Below are 23,046 nucleotides of genomic sequence, written 5' to 3' on the forward strand. Positions count from 1 at the left end.
AAGGTGGTTTTGCTGTAGGCAGTATTCCCACAGTGCGGGAGGGCTGAACGAAAACATCTGCCTCCCCCTGGAGACATTGGACAGAAGAGATATAGGTGCGTCCAGACACGGGTATATGGTGAAGGCGAGAGAGACGCTTTGCAAGGGGTCCTCAGCTTCATTTACCGCAAAATGTCTATATTTTAGCAGAAATACTCTTTGGATCTCAAATGGAAGAAAATATTACAGCCCAAGACAGTTCCAAATCAGTTATATTTTTGCCCAAATAATGTAGATACCCGCGGTGTATAATGTGTTCCTCCGTGCCGCGAGTCCTGACAGTGGTAAAATGATGCAAAGCGGCCAAGATGCCGTCATTATTGACAGGGCTAAAGGCTGCGCGGAGGGCCGGCACTATACATGGCAGGCAAATGAAGCGCTACAAAGAAACATAGTGGCTTATTTACAAGCCCCTTGCGCCGCCCGTGCGTCACTTTTTATGATGCTCCTGCGGTGCAGTTTGCAGACCCAGTTCTACGTGCTCACGCAAGTCCACTTTGTGTGGCATTTCATGGCCTCGTAGATATGGTGAAAGGCACACAATGCAAGTCACCGCATTGCCGTACAGTGTATCGGAGGGTATTTCATGGCGTTTCCTTGGGCTTTCCCTGGCAGCACCCACGGGTTTTGACACATTCCCAGAATTACAAAGATGTGTAAACCTGAGAACCTTAAATAACGTTATTCCTCCTCGTTTCTTCCATTTACCCTGTATCCTGCAGACAGAGGGAAAAACCTCCATGGATTCTTTCTGTGCAGGTAGCTGTCCCTTCCTGCACAAAAACAATGCAGCCTCCACGCTGACGCCCTTCGACCACAGTGCAAGGGGCCTGCGTTGGTGCTGAGCACCAAATGATTGTAAGTCCTTGGGAGCAGCAAGACATGAATGCACCATATCTTGTAAATACAGTGCATTCCTATGCTTTGGATTTGGTGGAGGGCAGCGGAGCACAAATACCCGCGGTGCTGCCCTAAGGCAATTGATGGAAATGAAGCCCATAGAGTTTAACAGAAAGAAACTTTAGTAAAGGTTCAGGGAAAGCAAACCATGAAAATACCAAGCAGTCACCAGTTACTGTATGCAACACACAGCACAGCAGTTTGCCAATGGCACAGAAAAAAGATTAACTTCAGAGTGAAAAATATGGCTGGGGGTGTGAGTTATGATGTTCATTGCGAGCGGGAACTTAGGGTCTGAGAGAGAGAGAGAGAGAGTCTGTATGTGTATGTGTGTGTGTGCACCTTCATATGTGTGTGTGCTTATGTGCTTATGTGTGTATTTGAAACGTTATCTCCATCCCCCAACCAGACATCTTCATTCTCACCTCTCACCTACATGCTTGGGTCGTATTTAGGATTATTTGAAGCAACACAGAAAGCCATCTTGCTGCACTGCACATCTCTGTGTAAGGGAGGTGGTGGGAATGTGTCACACCTATCAGGATACAGACATTCCTGCTCTCTGCCTGCGCTGCTGCACAAACTGCTGCCGAGCGCCAGTGCAGGCACCCTTGCACCGCGGGACACCTTCCTGCACAAAAGCAATCCTCAGAGGCTTCTCAGGATTTCTACATGTGAAGACTTATCTAGTTGAAACTTCAGTATAGCAAAGCAATCTATTTAAGTCTTCGCATTCTTGGCATCTAAAGCACGGACGACCTACCGTCCACTATCAGGCCTATCTTGAACCATCGGGCGGTCAGTAGAGTCCTTAAACCCTGGATCTTCTGTCAAGCCAACTCATTTTATGGCTGGACTGGCCTTTACCACACACATCTCAGTGCTGAGATACCTCAATGAGGTCACTATCATCACTCTATAAGTAAATCATATTCTTTCATTCATGCATTCACTCATGCATTCATTCATTCATGTGCCGTACGAATATGCCTGTCATGTCATTTTGTAAAGAAATGTGTCAGATTATCCTGAGTGTCCAGGAGTGAAGACACTGCTCATGGGCAAGGTATTGGAACAAGACTTTATATTGGTCCTCTTCCGAAGGGGTGCAGTGTCTCTGGCAAGGGCCCGAGTCCTTCAGCTATTTTGAAAAAACAAAAGCAGTGATTGGAAGTTTGGAGAAATCTGAGTCACTCGTAATCATTCGCAACACTTTCAAGCCCATCACTCTTTACGCACTGAGCCACTTCCGATATAGGCTAAACAAACCCAAAACCCACCCCAAAATACACAAACCCCTTTCATTCTCCTGTCTGAATATGATGAGGGGCTGATTCTGCAACAGAGAAAAAGCTCCTTGTGAGTTTTCTAAATTTTCTAAGGAATCAAATTGTAGCAGGATCTAAAATCTTGAAAATGGTTTTGAGGGCTTCCAGGCGGGGATCTATTGCATTAGAGGGTAAGTATCATGGGGCCAGATGTATCAACATTACTTTCTGTGACTCTATAATAGTGAATTTTACCAATTCGCTATTATAGAATCGCAAAATGCAATGCCTGAAGGTTTCGGCAAAATAAATAGCAATTCCTACATAGTCCTTAATAGCAAATCAAAATTTGCGATTCAGTATTATAGAATGCCTTCCCATGCATTCCTATGTGCCTAGAGGCCCATAAGATTGAATGGGAAGGCATTTGCTTTTTACGATGACCAAATAGGTATTTGCAAATTGTGAATGAAATTCAAGGGTTCAAGGCGAATCGGCCCATTTGCGACCAGTAAAAGGCTTGATACATCTGGCCCTTGAAGTAGTATTTCACTTCTCCTACCTAGATTTATACTCTACTGGCAACTGCGTATGGGCTAGGAGGCTGCAGAGGCTTTTAGGGCCTCACAAGGCAGTCATTGGAATCGTGTCTCGTGAAGTGATATGAAAGGGAACTATGAGTACCCCAGCTCTAGCGGGTGTCCCTCCAATGCAACATGGACAGCATGCTGTGTTCTTGAACACCGACAAATAACCAGCATTAATCTAGTTCAGAGTGATGAAACTGGATCCCTACCCAGTTCCTAATTACCCTCTCCGTCCTGTAATAACCATCCGCAGTACTGCAGGAGGGGCAGGTGGACAACTGTATTTATTATTACTATTTCTTTTAAAGTTTCCTGCTTCTCTATACATCTATAGTGTCATAATTCCTTCCAAAAGTCTTGACTGATGTCTGAAGTAAAATGTATTCTCAAACTAAAGATATAACGGCCATGTTCTCCCAACACTAGAATGTCCTTTATCCCCGATGGATACTTAGCTTCACTTTTATACCTATTTATTTGGTTTTCTGTTAATAGAAACAAATAATCACATCCCTAAAAAGTTGCATAATTTGCCTCATCTCTTCGTATTTTGAATTGAATTTTTTCAATCATTGATTTTTACTGATCGGAAAATATTTTTTAAAACGGTGTTACCATAAAACCTCCTGAGAAATTATACCACCTCCTTGTTTCTTTCAGAAAAGCACTCTTAGCTCCAATATTTCTAAAGAAAAATACATACGTTTTAAGCCCAGTATTTAAATCCAAATATTTTTACTAATGAAGACGAATTAAAAAATAAAACATATGTAAACTCAGTGAAGTAAATTAGAGTTTAGAAAAGACAAATGAACCGTCTAATAACTTTCAGACAGTGGCATTTACCTGGTTTGACCCTCAGTTGAGTGCCTTCTCCAAATATCATTTTGACCCCAGCCGCATTATTCACACTCTGGTGCACAGCATGGCAGAAGCCTTCAGTGTGCACAAGAGCCGCTCATCTGCGGGTACTGGGTCCTCTGAGCTCAAGTAAAGCAAACATCTATATAGCTCTTTCCACACCATGGACTGTTACGCAGCGCTTTAATAAGCACCCGCTATTAAGATTCAGCTCAGTGGTGCTTAATGCTGCTAAACTCATGTTTCATTTTAGATGCATGATAATTATAATCGCAAAAAACACAGTTGATGGACAGAATGCAAAACAATGTCATACATTCACCCCAGTTCAAGGATCTGGGCCTAAATCAATCATTTTTTTGCACTCCACACCACCCTGGGTTAGAGACAGGCTATATGCAAATCAGCTCTGACCCTGTGCCTCATGGGAACAGTCCAGTCCGAACTACCAAGCCATGTCTTTCCCAGACCGGAATCAAGCATCCAAGGACCGGTTTCTGGCTATCAGCCTTCATCAGCCTGGATAGCTTGACTCCAGTGATGTGGAGAGCCTGGGACTCCCGTCTGAGCTACCCCAGCACACTCGGGGTGAAAATTGCAAAAAACACACTTGATGGACAGAATGTAAAACAATGTCATACATTCACCCCAGTACAAGGATCTGGGCCTAAATCCATCGTTTTTTTACACTCCACACCACCCTGGCTGGGTTAGACACTGGCTATATCCAAATCAGTGTTGCAGGGTATGCTCAGACGTGAGTCCCTTGCTCACTTTGCCACTAGATTCAAGCTAGCTGAAGACGGCTGGAATGCCGGAAACCGGTCCTCGGAAGCTTGTTTCCGGTCCAGGGAAGGCTTGGCTTGGCAGTTCGGGCTGGACTGTTCCCATGAGGCACAGGGTCAGACTGATTTGCATATAGCCATGTCTGAACTGGGGTGGCAGAGTGGGCTAAAGAACGGTGATGGATTAAACCCAGATCTTTTGATTGGGTGTCAGTGTTTGATTGGTTCAGATGCTCCGTCCATTACCACCCCCTTTTGTACCGCTTTTGGCCACCATAAGTGTGGCAGGGTATGCTCAGACGTGAGTCCCTTGCTCACTTTGCCACTGGATTCAAGCAAGCCGGGCTGAAGACGGCTAGAATGCCGGAAACCGGTCCTCGGAAGATTGTTTCCGGTCCAGGGAAGGCATGGCTTGGCAGTTTGGGCTGGACATTTCCCATGAGGCACAGGGTCAGACTGATTTGCATATAGCCATGTCTGAACTGGGGTGGCAGAGTGGGCTAAAGAACGGTGATGGATTAAACCCAGATATTTTGACTGGGTGTGAGTGTTTGATTGGTTCAGATGCTCCGTCCATTACCACCCCATTTTGTACCGCTTTTGGCCGCCATAAGTGTGGCAGGGTATGCTCAGACGTGAGTCCCTTGCTCACTTTGCCACTGGATTCAAGCAAGCCGGGCTGAAGACTGCTGGAATGCCAGAAACCGGTCATCGGAAGGCATGGCTTGGCAGTTACGGCTGGACTGTTCCCATGAGGCACAGGGTCACACTGATTTGCATATAGCCATGTCTGAACTGGGGTGGCAGCGTGGGCTAAAGAACGGTGATGGATTAAACCCAGATATTTTGACTGGGTGTGAGTGTTTGATTAATTCAGATGCTCCGTCCATCACCAACCCCTTTTGTACTGATAATTATAATCTGCACATCACAATAGACTGTTCTTCAGTAATATGTCTAAAGGACAACATAAGTGAACTCGTTGGTTGGTACGAGTAATAAAGTACTGAGGCCAAAAGACAGGGTTGGATACACGGGAACACCAACGCCCCACCCATTGAACCCCCCCCTAAAGCTGTCTTGTGCTGCTTTGTGTTTACCAAACAAAGCAAAGTGTTTTGGTGTGGCTTATTAAATCTATAATGGAGTTCACATCAGAGCTGCATCATGAAAGTGACGCCATCCTGACGTGAAACCTTAGTAAATCTGCCCCAATGTTTTCATCAATTGCTCTCACTATAATCTGGTGAAATTTAATCCAGTGAAATATAATAAAGTGAGATATAATCTGGTGAGATGTAATCCAGTGAGATAAAAACACATAAAATATAATCTGGTGAAATACAATCAGGTAAAATATACCCTTTTGAAATATAATCCGCTGAGATATAATCCAGTGAGATATAAACATGTACAATATAATCTGTTTAAATATAATCAGGTAAAATATAACCTTTTGAAATATAATCTAATGAGATATAATCCAGTGAGAGATAATCTGGTTTGATATATTCTGGTCAGATATAATCCAGTGAGATATGTTCCAGCGAGATAGTTTGCTTGCACATAAGCCGTATGGAGAGATTTGTCTGCAGTTAGAACATCTCATTTCCAATCCGGCAGGGCCATCTCTGAGCTTCATCTTTTGAGATGAATAATTTAGGACATTTTTATTATTTACACTAAATCTGTTGTTAGCAAGAAGAGACTATCGAGTTGGAACAGCAGCTGTATAGTGGACAAGTGTTTTTTTCTTATTATGATATGAAGTAGGCTTGGGAGACATTTTAATTATCCTTGAGTAAACAGAGTCATTTCAGTAATTACAGATTACTATTGTGATGCAAAATTACTGAAATCAGGAGATGACATCAGCTCTAGTAATTAAGAGTTATTTGGCCAAACATCCCACTTCAGGGGCAGAGGAACGTATAAGGAAGAGAGAGCGAGTGACCGCGGCTTCTACTGTTCGTGTCTGTAGCATTTAACGCTATCTTCTTAGCGCTACACTCTTCCTCTGGCACATTTTGGACGTAAACAGGCGTTTTGCACTAAGAAAATATCACTAAAGTACGGATTACGCTTCTCTCCTAAATAACCATAATTTCCAGTAATTTTTCAGTAATTATGAGTTATTACGCAAGAGAGAATTACACCAGTCACACCCACCACTAACATGAAGTGTATGTGTCTTTCATGCGTGATTGCACACATTTAGCTGTGCACACAATTTCATGTCTGTGAGCACAGTTAGAGCAAAATACTTTATTTAACAGGTGTAAATTTCTCTAGGGTTCTCCTCTTTCAGCCTGTCTGGCAAATCCTGTCCAGATCTGGGACTGAGCATTACTTACCCTTTACCAACTGCAAAGTTCATGTATTTATTGTAAATTATAAATAATTACAAGGTGCATAGAGTTACATTTCAAGCAAATCACATCAGCTATAACAAACCCTTTTCCAATGAACCCAGGCAGTGCCATATAATTTGTGGGATTTTCAGATGAGTTTCTGCATTGAGACAATATTGTAAAAAATACTTATTGCTTTTTACTTCCTGCTGGAATATTTCTGGTGAACTTACTTGGATTCACAGTCAATGTTGTGCCTTTTCCAAAGAAGAGTTTGTTGCCAGTATTCCCACAGTGTGGGAGGGCTCAACAAAAACATGTGCCTCCCCCTGGAGACATCGGGTAGAGGAGATATAGGTGCGTGTAGACAAGGATATATGGTGAAGGTGAGACCGAGGCTTCGTAGGGGGTCCGCGGTTTCATAGTTTGTAAACGTCACCAGTACCCGGAAAAGGCAATATACAACAATATCACACAATGTTAGCTTTATTTAATATAACACCTATATTTTGGGTTAGTTAGTGTGAAATTGCTGGTTTCTTCAAAGAGCTGCTAACAATGGACACTAAGGGGCCGATTCACAGAACTAATCTGAGACAAAATCGTAAACTTACTACTTTTGGTATTCATAGAAGCCATTTAGTAGTACTAAAGTTAGGATTTTGTCTTCAGTTAGGATCTTGTCTTAAGTTAGGATTTTGTCTTCAGTTAGGATCTTGTCCTAAGTTAGGATTTTGTCTTAAGACCAAAACTTAAGACAAGCTTAAGTTTAACTAAGACACAATCCTAACTTTACTCCTACTAAATGGCTTCTGTGAATACCAAAAGTAGTAAGTTTACAATTTTGTCTCAGATTAGTTCTGTGAATCAATCAGCCCCTAAATTAAAATTTAGCGGTTCAATCACATTCTTAATTAATTAATAAAACAATGAGCAAGGGTCAGTGGATTTTCACGATTCTGGGGCTGCAGCATTACAGTATAGTTATAGATGAACTGTATTTACCTCAAAATGTGTATATTTTATCAAAAATATTATTTACAGTTTGAATGGAGGAAAATATTCCAGCCCAATATTGTGCCGAATGAGCTGCATATTTTGCCACATAATTTAGATAATCTTAGTGCATAATTTGTTCCTTCAAGTCACCGGTCCTAGAAGTCCTGACAATAGTACAACTATGTAAAGTAGTTCAGGGGCTGTGATTAGGACAGGGCCAGGGGCTGAGCAGAGGGCTACAGTGGACACGGAAGGTGAGTGAAGTGTTACATAAAAACATAGAATCTTACAGAAGCAAACTTTAGTTAAGGTTCAAGGAATGGAAACTATAAAAATAGCTTATAGTGTCTAGTTATGTTTTGCAACACACAACACAGCAGTTTGCTAAAGGCACAGAAAAAAAGACGAGCTACAAAGAGTAAAATATGGCGGGTAGTGTGAGTAATGTTGTGCATTGTATCCAGTAACATAGGGTTTGCAAGAGAGAGTGAGGAAGAGTGAGAGAGAAAGTGTCTGTCCCTGTGTGTGGGTGAGCAACCTCATGTGTGTGTATGCGTGTATGTGTATGTTGCATTTGAATCCTTATCTCCATCCCCTATCCAAACACTTTCCATTTCACTCTTTCACCTACATGCTCAGGGCCATATTTTTTTTATTTAACACAGCACAGCAACAAACTTTGCTTTGCTGCTTTGCGCTGTGTGTTAGGGAGAAGGCAGGATTGTGCCGTATCTGTCGAGGTACCCACATTCCTGCTCTCTGCCTGTGCTGGTGCACAAAATGCTGCCTACAACAAATGTAGACACCATTGCAACAGCAAGATACGTTCCTGCACAGAAACAATCCGTTGAGTCTTTTCCTCTTTCAACGTGTGATGCACGATGCCGCTCATGTATATTTTGCCTCATTACGCCTCCCCTTGGAAGGCGTAGCATTCCCTGGTCTACCAGTATTCATAAATCTGAGATAACTTCAGAATCCATGGTTGGGTGTTTGGGAACACCCAAACTCCACCCATAGGAAAGCCTCCCTGGAGAAGAGTATTGCAGAGAAGGGCAATTGCTGCTTTGCATTACGTGGTTTCCAAGCCACGCAGGGCCACGCAAGGTGTACTTGTGTGGCTTGGTAAATCTCATTATAGACTTTGCGTTGTCATACTCCCCCTTGACTTAGAGGTTTGTGTCACCCATGAACCACATTGCGTGGTGCAAGCAAGACACAAAGATCTCATTAATATGCCCCTTTTAGTCCCTCCAGCTATTGTGAGAGGACTTGATGATGTCGCATAATAACTTCACTGTCATGGAAAGGCTCACAGGAAAGGTGCTGGAAAGTCCCTTTAGAAGTGATTCAAGCAGGCAGAGATGTGCCACTCACTACCCCTTGCCCCTTGCCAGACTTAAATCTTAATTACCTAAACGTGAAATTGGTGTGTTTGGTCATAAATCTGTGGGCCTGATTCACTAAGGCGATCTGAGACAAAAGTCTAGCTTCACGGCTTTGGTATTCACAGAGGTCATTTACACGTTGTATCTTTAATTCTGCAGTCAGGCCAGAATCAGCGGCTCAAGCCATACTCTACGGTTCAAGCCGTACTCTCCGTCTCGGGCTGAAATCTCCACAACCAGGCCAGAGTCTCCGGCTCAGGCCTGATGAAGTGTAATCAATGTGGAGGAACAACATTTTTATAAAAACGAACATAAGGAATGTGAGACAAATAGTAGAGGAGGAGATAAAAATCAGTTTGGCAATGAAATGGGCATGGACGGACACTACTTCATATCCCAGAAATGATTGCCCCTTTGCCACATTGCACATGCAGTGCACAATTTGCACTGCTCTCAATCTTGACTGTAGTTTCAACACTACAGTCAACACTAAGGACACTGCACTTAGTGCTGACTGTAGTGTTGAAACTAAAGTTAACATTGTTTAAACACTACAGTCAACATTGAGGGGAGAGCCGCAAATTGTCGCCTGCATGCTCCATGATGCAAAGGAGCAATCACTTTTGGGATATGATGTAGTGTACGGCCGCACCGTTTTCCCAGCCCAAACTGATTTTCATGAGTTCCTCTACTATTTGTCACATGTTCCTTGTGTTCCTTTTTGTAAAAATTGAATTCTTCGTACGTAAAGATACTACTCGAAAATGACCTCTGTGAATACCAAATTCCCTTTGTGAATCGGGCCTGTGTATATCTTATGATAAAATATTGCTTACTTGTTCAATAAGGCCTGTTTTCGAGTTTTTGTAGAACTTGGCAAAGTACATTGAGATTTTGGAGTATCATGATCATAATTTATATATTCGTCCTTTTAGTTGACATTGATGCATTAAACCACACGCGAGCACCACCACAATGCACATGTGCTCCTGTTCTCACTTTCCCACAAGTGTTTGTTGTTCTCCATTGGAAGAAGGACCAGATTAGAAAAGAGTAAAACTGGTTTCAAAATCCTACAAACACCCTAAGGGCATTATCACATACAGCGAGTATGGGAGCAGTTAAGATGGCGTTCAGGCCGGAGCTGCCCTCTTTGGAACTGGGTAAGCAGGTTTGAGTCTTTCACTGACAAACTAAACATGAGGGGACCCCTCTGAAAAGTAATTCCTTTACTGCAAGTATTTACCACCTGAGACTCAGCATCCTCCCTGGTCGCACCTGATCAGCAGACGATGAATGCACAATAATGCACAACACCCTATTGTACATTAACTTGGGAACAACCACCCACCCATCTACCATCCCCCCAAGGGTCTCATAGTCAGTTGCCTCTGGAAGCAGCAGAACTGCTGGATCTTTAATGGGTCAAAATGAGTGTGAGGAAGGTATGCCATACAACAAGGAAGACCAGCCCTGACACGCACCCTTCTCCGCTGAGAACACAGTGATTATTATGCAATCACAAGTGAATACTTGGGACTGTGGCCTCGAGGACGTGATGTCTATCGAAAAGTAAAACACATGACCGGGGAACACAGGTGTGAGGGGCAGGGCATTTATGTGTCACAAAATGAGAGGGTATGTGACCACATAACTCTATTTTGCTGCTCTACTGTTCCACTCATCATGGATCTTGAACCATCCGGGGTGGATCCCTCGACCGCTCCACTGTTCGGATAACCACGGATCCCAAACCCTCTAGGGTGGATCCTGTCTACTGCTCACTACATTTGACCTTGTGCCTTTTACAACTGTCCCAGCTTATCTACTCTCCATTACTTCTGGGACCCATCTTGATAGTTCTCCTGATGCAGTGCTGAAATTAACCCTGGGCGAAGCACTACGCTACGCTCGCGGAGTTTGCACAACTTTGCACTACGCGAGCTGCACGTAGCACAGTGCAAACACGCGTAGTGCAGCGTAGCGTAGTGCAGCGCTCATTTTTTGCTTGTTCGCGGTCCTGAACGTCATGTTCGCGACCGCGAGCAAGCAAAATGACATCCCGGCGAGATTCTCAACGCGGGGAGGTAAGGTTTCTCATTGTGAGTGGGTGCGCATGCTCGCGACCGCTCTCAATGAGAAACTACCAGTTCTCGTTGAGAAAGCTGCAGCTCGAGTAATACTCTACTCAAGCAGCAGAAAACTACAGCTCGCACTGTGCAAGATGCCGTTTTCAATGATTGCACAGTGCCGGATGCTTGTCCGCACTGTGCAATCATTGAAAACACATCTTGCACAGTGCGAACATGCTACTACGCAGCTCGCTTAGTGCTACGTGAAGTTCGCGTAGTGTGAAGTGCACTTCGCGTAGCTTCGCGTAGCGCTACTTCGCGAACTACGCCCACCCTTAGTTAAAATTGATGAGTCATAAAATCGCCTGCTCCTTGTCTGGCTCTGTTCCAGTGTCCTGGAAGAAAGCCATGGTGACCCCCGCCTTCTGAAATAACTTTTGGTGGCCCGCGTACTTGCTAATGATGGTCTGATTTAGCTTCTCTCCTTAGAGGCAAACACTAAGGAATCCGTGCCCATTATTGATCTCTCCTCCTTGCTAGAAACCAACAATATTCTCCCTCTATGACAATCTGTTTTTGCCAGGGTCATGGGGCCTGGTCTGTCCTGCTTGCTGTCCTTGATGGGCTGCACCTCTGTCTGGGAAGCAGATGATCCAACATATTGCTCTGCTTGGATCTGTCACCAGCATCTGACACGGTCTCCCACCCCATCCTGGGATACAGAAGTGAGGGACAGTGTTCACACGTGGATACCCCCTTTTTAGAAAACAGAGGGTAAGCACATTAACGTCCCCCTTTCTGCTCAGCCTTAGCCGCATATCCAGACGAGGTACTAAGCGGCCCAAGCTAATTTCTCTTATATGACCCCTCCTGCCCACTTCATCAGGAAGCGCGAGCCGGCCCTAGACATGCTCTCATTCAACAGGTTCTTAAACATGGATTACATGAAGTTTCTTCTTGTACGACATCCAACCACTTGAAATTGAACTCAAATAACACTGAGATATTAATTTTCAGTTGTTCTAATTCTCACTTGGTACCCCTCCAACTGTTGAACATTCCCATGATCTAAGCATCATTTTTAATACTAAACTACCTTCGCATCATGGATTAAAAAACTCTCTGTTTCTTGTTTTTTGATGTTCAGAGTTGTTTAGAAAATTCCACCACCCCCAGTCTCCTGCTGCAAGATGACCGGTTGAGTACTTGTCCAGTCGAAAGTTGACTATAGCAAAGCAATATATTTAGGTCTTCCTACTATACTGAGACGCCTTCCGACACTTCAGAATATGCCGCCTGCTGGTCTTAGTCTTTCTGAGGCCAGCTAAGAGCTCCGGACATCTAGCTGCCTTGCACTGGTTTCGTATTCATGAACACATCCTCTTTGAAACCCCATGACTCTGGCACAATGCTTTGGCGAACCATAGCCCTGTGTTCACGAGCTCTCACTTTGGCTTATATGTTCCCAACAACTCTCTGCTGTGAGCCTCTTCCAGCCATTCAGTGCTTCCTTGGAACAAGCACTCAAGACTTTGAGGTAGACCCTTCTAAATATTTGCATCTGTAGCACTGAACAACCTACTGTCCACCATCAGTCCTATCTTCAACCATCAGGCAGTTGGTAGAGTACTTATAGCCTGTCACTCTTTTGGCAACTGTGTGTGGGTTAGAAGGCTTCAAAGGCTGTAAGTCCCCTCACAAGGGCAACAATTGGAAACGTTTCTTGTAAAGTGATATCAGAGGGAACTATGACTACCCCACCTCTGGCAGGGATTCATGCTTCATCCTAGGGCTTGAACTGCAATAAATATCCAGCATTAATTTGATTCAGAGTAATGAAACTGGATGTTTACAAAGTTCCTAATGAACCTAATACTGCCAGTGATGACCATCCGCAGTCCTGTAGGAGGGGCAGATGGACAAATGCATTGTTCATTACTTTCTCTTTTAAAGTTTTTTGCTTCTCCCTACATCTACAGTGTCATAATTCCTTCCAAAAGTATGAGCTGATGTCTAAAGTAAAATGTATTCTTAAACTAAAGATATAACTATGCAATGCTCCGTCTTCACTAGAATGTCCTAATACCACTTAAGCCGAGGGCCCCTTAACTTTACTTTTGTACGTTTTTATCTGACTGTCTATTAGCATAAACACATAATCACATCCCTGAAAAGATAAACCATTTGCCTCATCTCTTCTTATTCTAATTTTCCGTATTTTAATTGTTTGCTTTTTACTGATCACAATTTAATATTTTAAAACTATTTTACCATAAAACCTCCCTCCAAATTGTGCCACCTTCTTGCTTATTTCGGAATATCAATCTTAACTCTAATGTTTCTAAACCAAAATACATACATTTAAGCCCAGTATTTAAATCCAGATATGATTTATTAATGTAATGAAGTAAAATTTAGAAAAGGGTCAAGCTACCGCTAAGGTGAAGCTTTAGGCTGTAACAGAGAAGGAATAAAATATTCAATACTGCCCAAAAAGTGCCATTTACCTGGTTTAACTCTCAGTTGAGTGCCTTGTCCAAATATCATCTTGTACCCAGCGCCAGCATTCACACTCTGGTGCAAAGCACAGCATAAACCTTCAGTGTGCACAAGAGCTGCTCATCTGCATGTACTGGGCCCTCTGAGCTCAAGTAAAGCAAACCTTTATATAGTGCTTTCCACAGCCTGGACTGTTACTCAGCGCTTTATTTAACACCCGCAATTAAGATTCAGCTCAGTGGTACTTAATGCTGCTAAACTCATGTTTCATTTTAGATGCATGATCATGATAATCAGCTCATCGCGAGAGACTGTTCTTCAGCAATATTTCTAAAGCACAACATACGTGAACTCATTGGTTGGTATGAGTAATAAAGTACTGAGGACAAAAGAGAGGGTTGGATACACAGGAACACAAATGCCCCAACCATGGAACACCCCCCGATGATGACTTGCATTTTTTTGTATTTACCAAACAACGCAAACTTGCTTTTCATAGCTTGGTACAAGAAAAAAAAGATTATTCTTTGGGCTGCACCATAAAAGTGATGCAAACGCTTCATCGAATCGCTCTCTCTATAATCTGCTGAGGTATAATCCAGTGAGATATAAACACGTAAAATATAATCTGGTGAAATATAATCTGGTAAAATATACCGTATTGAAATATAATCTGGTGGGATATAATCTAGTGAGATATAAACCAGTGAGATATAATTTGGTGAAATATAAACACGTTAAATATAATCTGGTGAAATGCAATCAGGTAAAATATAACCTTTTGAAATATAATCTGGTGAGATATAATTTAGTGAGATATAATCTGGTGAGATATTATCTGGTGAGATATAATCTAGTGAGATATAATCCAGTGAGATATAATCTGGTGAGATATAATCCAGTGAGATACATTCCCGTGTGATAGTTTACTGACACATTAGCCGCATGTAGAGATTTGTCTGCATTTAGAACATCTTGTTTCTAATCCCGCAGGGCCATCTCTGAGCTTCATCCTTGTGATATCAATAATCAAGACCATTGTATTAATAACTCTAAATCTGTTGTTAGCAAGAATCGACTATCGAGTTGTAACAGCGGCTCGGTAGTGGATAAGTGTTTTTTCTCAATATGATATGAAGTAGGCTTGGGAGAAATTTTATTTATCCACGAGTAATCAGAGTAACTTCCACAAATACAGATTACTCTTGTAATAATAATTACTGACATTATGCATTTATGGCAGCTTGAGTAATTAAGAGTAATTCGGCCAAACATCTTACCTCAGGGGCACAGTAAGAAAGAACTAAAAGAGAGGGGGTGACTGCGGCTACTACTGTTCGTGTCTGTAGCGTTTAATGCGGTCTTCTTAGCGCAACATTCACCCTTTTATGCTAAGTAAATAGCGCTGAACTCTGGATTACTTTTCTCTCATAATTACCCACATCTATTTGTAATTTTTGCCGTAATTATGAGTAATTGCGCAAGAGAGAAAAACACCCGCTACGGCCACCCCTAACATGAAATGTATGTCTTACATGGGTGATTGCACACATTTTACTGTACACAGGTTTTCATATGTGTGAGCGCACTTCCAGCAGATATACTTTATTTAACAGGTGTATATGTCTCTAGGGTTTTATTGAATACCTCAGTCTGTCTGACAAATCCTGTCCAGATCTGGGATTGAGCATTAATTAGTGTTTGGCAACTGCAACATTCATGCATTTATTGTAAATTACAGCTAATTACAAGGTGCATAGAGTTACATTTCAAGCAAATCACACCAGCTATAAAATCCCCTTTTCCAATGAACCCAGGCAGTGCCATATAATTTTTGGGATTTTTAGATGAGTTTCTGCATTGAGACAATGTTGTAAAAATTACTAATTGCTTTTTAGTTCCTGCTGGAATATTTCTGGTGAACTTACTTGGATTCACAGTCAATGTTGTGCCTTTTCCAAAGGAGAGTTTGTCGACAGTATTCCCACAGTGTGGGAGGGCTCAACATAAACATCTGCCTCCCCCGGGAGATATTGGGCAGAACCGATATAGGTGCGCGTAGACACAGATGTATGTTCAAAGTGAAAGAGAGGCTTCAAAAGGTGTCCACTGCCTAATTTACCACAACATTTCTACATTTTAGCAGAAATATTTTTGGGATCTAAAATGAAAGAAAATATCACAGCCCGAGGCTGTTCCGAATGAGTTAAATTTTTGCCCAAATAATGTAGATACCCGTGGTGTATAATGTGTTCCTCTGTGCCGCGAGTCCTGACAATGGTAAAATGATGCTAAGCGGTCAGAGGCCGTCATTATTGACAGGGCTAAAGGCTGCGCAGAGGGCCGGCAGAGCACATGGCAGGCAAATGAAGCGCTACAAAGAAACATAGGGGCTTATTTACAAGCCCCTTGTGCCGCCCGTGCGTCACTTTTTAAGATACTCTGGCGGTGCAGTGTGCGCACCCATGTCCATGAGCTCACGCAAGTCCACTTTGAGTGGCTTTTCATGGCCTCGTAGATATGGTGAAGTCACCGCATTGCCGTACACTGCATCGGAGGGCGTTTCATGGGCCTTTCCTTGGGCTTTCCCTGGCAGCACCCACGGGTTTTGACACATTCCCAGATTTACAAGGATGTGTAAACCTGAGAATCGTAAATAACGTTATTCCTCCTCGTTTCTTCCTCTTGTCTCCTGCAGAGAGAGGATAAAACCTCCATGGATTCTTTCTGTGCAGGCAGCTGTCCGTTCCTGCACAAAAACAATGCAGCCTCCACGCTGACGCCCTTCGACCACAGTGCAAGGGGCCTGCGTTGGTGCTGAGCACCAAATGATTGTAAGTCCTTGGGAGCAGCAAGACATGAATGCACCCTATCTTGTAAATACAGTGCATTCCGATGCTTTGGATTTGGTGCAGGGCGGCGGAGCATAAATACCCGCGGTGCTGCCCTAAGGCAATTGATGGAAATGAGGTACATAGAGTTTAACAGAAAGAAACTTTAGTAAAGGTTCAGGGAAAGGAAACCATGAAAATACTTTACACTATCCAGTTATTGTATGCAACAAACAGCACAGCAGTTTGAGAATGGCACAGGAAAAAAGACTAACTACAGAGAGGAAAATATGGCGGACAGTGTTATGATGTTCATTATGTGTGGTAACTCACGGTCCACATGTCAGTGCTGAGATGCCTCAATGAGGTCACTATCATCACTCTATAAGTGAATCATATTCTTTCATTCATGCATTCACTCACGTATTCATTCTTTCCTTTGCCGTAATGTCATTTTGTAAAGTAATGTGTCCGATTATCCTGTGCGTCCTGGAGTAAAGACGCTGCTCATGGATAAGGTATTGGAACAAGACGTCTATATTGGTTCTCTTACAAAGGGGCGCATTATCTCTGGCAAGGGCCCGAGTCCTTCAGCTATTTGGAAAAAACAAAAGCAGTGGTAGGTGGTTTGCATGATGTAGTCTCAGTCACTCATTATCACTCGCACCACTTTCCAGACCATCACTCTTCACGGACTGTGACGCTTCCGATAGAGACCAAACATACCCAAAACCCACCCCAAAATACACAAACCCTACCTTTCTCCTGTCTCATATGATGAGGGGCTGATTCTGCAACAGAGAAACTGCTCCTTGGGAGTTTTCTAAATTTTCTCGGGACTCAAAATGTAGCAAAATCTAAAATCTTGAAATTGGGTTCAAGAGCATCCAGGAGGAGATCTATTGCATTAAAGGGTAAGTATATTAGGGGCAGATTTATCAACATTGCATTTTGCAATTCTATAATAGCAAATTTTACTCATTTGCTATTATAGAATCGCAAAATGCAATGTATATAGGTTTCGGAAAATGAATAGTGATTCCTACATATTCCTTAACAGCGAATCACAATTTGCGATTTCAGATAAAGGAATGCCTTCCTATTCATTCCAATGGGCCTAGAGTCCCATAGGAATGAATGGGAAAGCATTCGGCTTAGAGGTCCATAGAATGAATTGGAAGGCGTTTGCATTTTGCGATGACAAAATTGGTAATTGCAAATTGTGAATGAAATTCAAGGGCTTAAGGAGAATCAGCTCATTTGTGACTGGTAGAATGCTTGATGCATCTGGCCCTTGAAGTAGTATTTCACTTCTCCTACCTAGATTTATACTTTACTGGAAACTGTGTGCGGGACAGAAGGCTGCAGAGACTTTAAGGACCCTCACAAGGATGTCATGGAATCTTTTCTCGTGAAGTGATATGAGAGGGAACTATGAGTACCCCAGCTACGGCAGGGTGTCCCTCCAATGCAACATGGATAGCATGCTGCGGGCTCGAACTGTGACAAATAACCAGCATTAACCTAGTTCAGAGTGATGAAACTGGCTTCCCACCCAGTTCCTAATTACCCTGGCCGACCTGTGATGACCATCCGCATTACTGTAGGAGGGGCAGGTGGACAACTGCATTTTTTCATTATTTTTCTTTTAAAGTTTGCTGCTTCCCTCTACATCTACAGTGCCATTATTCCTTCCAAAAGTCTCGACTGATTTCTGAAGTAAAATGTATTCTCAAACTAAAGATATAACTATGCAATGTTCTCTCGTCACTAGAATGTCCTTTATCCCGATTGATCCTTAGCTTTAGTTTTATATCGCTTTATCTGGTTGTCTGTTAGTTGAAACAAATAATCAAATCCCTAAAAAGATAGATAATTTGCCTGATCACTTTTTATTTTTATTTTCATTTTCTCAATCATTGCTTTTTACTGATCTCAAAATAATTTAAAAAAATGTATTTTATCATAAAACCTCCCGAGAAATTATGCCACCTCCTTGTTTCTTTCAGAAAAACACTCCAATGTTTATAAAACAAAATACATTTGTTTTAAGCCCAGTATTTGAATCCAAATATTTTTTTACTAATGAAGACAAATTAAAAATTAAAGCATATGTAATCTCAGTGAAGTAAATTAGAGTTTAGAAAAGACACATGCAACCGCTTAATAACTTTCAAACAGTGGCATTTACCTGGTTTGACCCTCAGTTGAGTGCCTTCTCCAAATATCAGCTTGTACCCAAAGCCAGCATTCACACTCTGGTGCAAAGCATGGCAGAAACCTGCCATGTGCACAAGAGCGGCTCATCTGCGGTACTGGGCCCTCTGAGCTCAAGTAAAGCAAACATTTATATAGCGCTTTCTACACCATGGACCCTCACGCAGCGCTTTAATTAACACCTGCTATTAAGATTCAGCTCAGTGGTGCTTAATGCTGCTAAACTCATGTTTCATTTTAGATGCATGAGAATTATAATCAGCACATCACGAGAGACTGTTCTTCAGCAATATGTCTAAAGGACAACATACGTGAACTCGTTGGTTGGTATGAGTAATAAAGTACTGAGGCCAAAAGACAGGGTTGGATACATGGGAACACCAGCGCCCCACCCATTGAACACCCCCCTAAGGCTGCCTTGTGTTGCTTTGTATTTAACAAACAAAGCAAAGTGTTTTGGTGTGGCTTAATAAATTCTATAATGGAGTTCACATCAGAGCCGTACCATGAAAGTGACGCCATCCTGACGTGAAACCTTAGTAAATCTGCCCCAATGTTTTCATCAATTGCTCTCACTTTAATCTGGTGAGATGTAATCCAGTGAAATATAAACAGGTAAAATATAATACAGTGAAATATAATCAGGTAAAATATAACCTATTGAAATATAATCTGGTGAGATATAATCCAGTGAGATATAATCTGGTGGGATATAATCAGGTGAAATATATTCTGATAAAATATAACCTAATGAAATATAATCTGGTGAGATATAATTCAGTGAGATATAAACACGTAAAATATAATCTGATGAAATATTTTCTCATAAAATATAACCTATTGAAATATAATCTGGTGCACTATAATCAAGTTTGATATAATCTTGTGAGATATAGTAAAGTGAGATATAATCTGGCGAGATATAATCCAGTGAGACATAAACACATACAATATAATCTTGTGATATATAATCTGGTAAAATATAACCTATTGAAACATAATCTGGTAAAATATAATCTGGTGACATTTAATCCAGTGATATATAATCTGGTCAGATTTAATTCAGTGAGATATAAACGTGTAAAATATAATCTTATGAAATATATTCAGGTGAAATATAACCTATTGAAATATAATCTGGTGAGATATTATCCAGTGAGATATAACCTAGTGAGATATAATCAAGTAAAATATATACATGTAAAATATAATCTGGTGAAATATATTCAGATAAAATATAACCTATTGAAATATGATCTGGTGAGATATAATCCAATGAGATATAAGCAGGTAAAATATAGTCTGGTGAAATATAATCAGATAAAATATGACCTAGTGAAATATAACCTGGTGCGATACAATCTGGTGAGATATAATCCAGTGAAATATAATCTGGTGAGATATAATCCAGTGAAATATAGTCTGGTGAGATGTAATCCAGTGAGATATCATCTGGTGAGATATATTCCAGTGAAATATAATCCAGTGAGATATATTCCAGTGAGATTTAATCCAGTGAGATATATTCCAGTGAGATATATTCCAGGGAGATATATTCCTGTGTGATAGTTTGCTGGCATATGAGCCGTATGGAGAGATTTGTCTGCATTTAGAACATCTCATTCCCAATCCGGCAGGGCCATCTCTGAGCTTCATTTTTTAAATGAATAATTCAGGATGTTTGTATTATTAACTCTGAATCTGTCGTCAGCAAGAAGAGACTATCGAGTTGGAACAGCATCTGTGTAATGGACAAGTGTTTTTCTTACTGTGATATGAAGTAGACTTGTGAGACATTATAATTATCCTTGAATAATCAAAGTAATATTAGTAATAGCAAATAACTCTTGTGATGCAAAATTACTGAAATCAGGGGATTATGCCAGCTTGATTAATTAAGAGTAATTTGTCAAAGCATCCCCCCTCAGGGGCACAGGAGCAAAGAACGAAGAGAGAGGGGGTGACTGCGGCTACTACTGTTCGTGTCTGTAGCATTTAACGCTGTCTTCTTAGTGCAACATGCTTCCTCTGGCACATTTTGGACTCAAAGGTGCATTTTGCACTTAGAAAATATCACTAAATTATGGAATACGCTTCTCTCATAAATAACCATAATTTCCAGTAATATTTCAGTATTTATGAGTAATTACGCAAGAGAGAATTACATCAGTTACACCCACCCCTAAATGAATTGTATGTGTCTTTCATGGGTGATTGCACACATTTTGCCGTGCACGGGTTTTCATGTGTGAGTGCACTTCCAGCAGGGATACTTTATTCAACAGGTTTATATGTCTCTAGGGTTCAATTTCAAACCTCTCCTCTTTCAGTCTCTCTGACAAATCCTGTCCAGATCTCAGACTGAGCAATGTTCATGTATTCATTGTGAATTATAACCAATTAAAAAGTGCATAGAGTTACATTTTAAGCAAATCACATCAGCTATAGCAAACCCTTTTCCAATGAACCCAGGCAGTGCCATATCATTTGTGGGATTTTCAGATGAGTTTCTGCATTGAGACAATATTGTAAAAATTACTTATTGCTTTTTACTTCCTGCTGGAATATTTCTGGTGAACTTACTTGGATTCACAGTCAATGTTGTGCCTTTTCCAAAGGAGAGTTTGTAGCCAGCATTGCCACAGTGTGGGAGGGCTCAACAAAAACATCTGCCTCCCCCTGGAAACATTGGACAGAAGAGATATAGGAGCGTGTAGACAAGGATATATGGTGCAGGTGGGAGAGGCTTCGTAAGGGGTCCTCAGCATCATAGGTTGTAAATGTCACCAGTGCCCGGAAAAAGGCAATATACGACAATATAACACAATGTTAGCTTTATTTATGATTACACATGTATGTTGGGGTAGTTAGCATGAAATTGCTAGTTTCTTCAAAGTGCTGCTTACGATGGACACTAAGGGGCCGATTCACAAAAGTAATCTGAGACAAAATCCTAAACTTACTACTTTTGGTATTCCCAGAAGGCATTTAGTAGTAGTAACGTTAGGATTTTGTCTTAAGTTAGGATTTTGTTGTAAGACGAACTGTACCAGATGTTTAATGCAAGCAAATTCAGTACAAAAATCACTTTCCATATACCAATTTAAATTTGTGTCAATAATTCTTTTTTTTGCATTTTCTCCCCTCCACCAGCAGCACCACCCCCCCTCCTCACCCCCCATCTCCCCTCCACCCGCAAGCCCTGACCCCTGCATCCTCCCCCATGAAGCGCTCAGACTAAGTCTGTGCGTGTGATAGTTGCAGTGTGCAAGCAGTGAGGATTACCTTAAAAAAAACGACTTTGATAAACTACATTCCCCTCTTTTATCAGGCATAATTACCTTACAAGCCGAACCTTTGTCCCCCCCTACAGTACTACCAATTAGAGGCTAATCCCCAGAGAACATACATCTCTAGCTGCCCAAAGAGTCCAGATACTCCTGTGCTTTGATTTCTGATGCAAAGTATTGTGTCCGTCCTTCATTGACTATCTTCAATTGTGCTGAGTTGATCAGATAGGCTTGCATTTTCTTATCCTAAAAGGGCTTGATCAATTGTCTTAACCTCCCGGGCCTTTCCACGGTAGTATGACAATAGTCTGGACAGACAAAGAATGACACTCCCTCACTGGACCTTCTTGCATCTGGTCTTGCCTTTTCTGAGATGGCCTGTCTCAGAACAAAGTTACAGAGAAAAATTAGAATCGCCCTTGGCTTATCTCCTTCTCTTGCACTACAGCGTACTTTAAAGGGGGTACGGTGTGCTCTCTGAATTTCTCCAGACCAATTCCAACTGGAGAGCTCCGGGAATGCTAGCTCATAGAGCTTGATGACCTAGGCTCTGACATACGTTCCTTCTGCCCCCTCCGGGATACCTAGCACCCTCAAATTATTTCGCCTAAGCCTATTTTCCATGTCGTCCAGTTTCAATTGGATATCTACAACTTGGGCATGCTGTGATTCAACCTTGCTTGTAGCAGCCGCAACCTCTGCTTCTGTGGAAACAACCCTGTCCTCCAAGTTCGAAACCCTGTCCCCGACATTCACACAGGCCTTGGACAGTTTCCTAACCACACCCTGCCTTTTTCTCATTGTGGCTTGATATTTGCAATAGAGAGAGCTGATTTTTTTCCAAGAGTAGGGCTTCCCTGTAGCGGCATTGAGCAGGAATGGTCCCAGCTTAATTCCTGTTGAGGATGGTCACATGTTTGGAGAGGAGCAACAGATTTTATTTATGTTGCCGGGAGTTC

The 23,046-nt window shown here is 41.8% G+C and overlaps 1 protein-coding gene across 1 annotated transcript in view; it reads right to left on the minus strand.

The window, feature by feature from the left end:
• The window catches only part of LOC147729446 (T cell receptor alpha chain MC.7.G5-like), a 47,128-nt gene extending 33,309 nt beyond the window's left edge, over positions 1-13,819 (minus strand). Inside the window, exon 1 of the mRNA XM_086954321.1 lies at positions 13,758-13,819. Within this exon, the coding sequence (XP_086810447.1) occupies positions 13,758-13,797 (40 nt within the window). The 5' untranslated portion in view covers positions 13,798-13,819. The remainder of the gene's footprint in view (positions 1-13,757) is intronic.
• Positions 13,820-23,046: the final 9,227 nt, after the last annotated feature.

The sequence above is a fragment of the Lissotriton vulgaris genome, chromosome 2_1, assembly GCF_964263255.1.
Source record: "Lissotriton vulgaris chromosome 2_1, aLisVul1.2, whole genome shotgun sequence".
NCBI classification, from domain to species: domain Eukaryota; kingdom Metazoa; phylum Chordata; class Amphibia; order Caudata; family Salamandridae; genus Lissotriton; species Lissotriton vulgaris.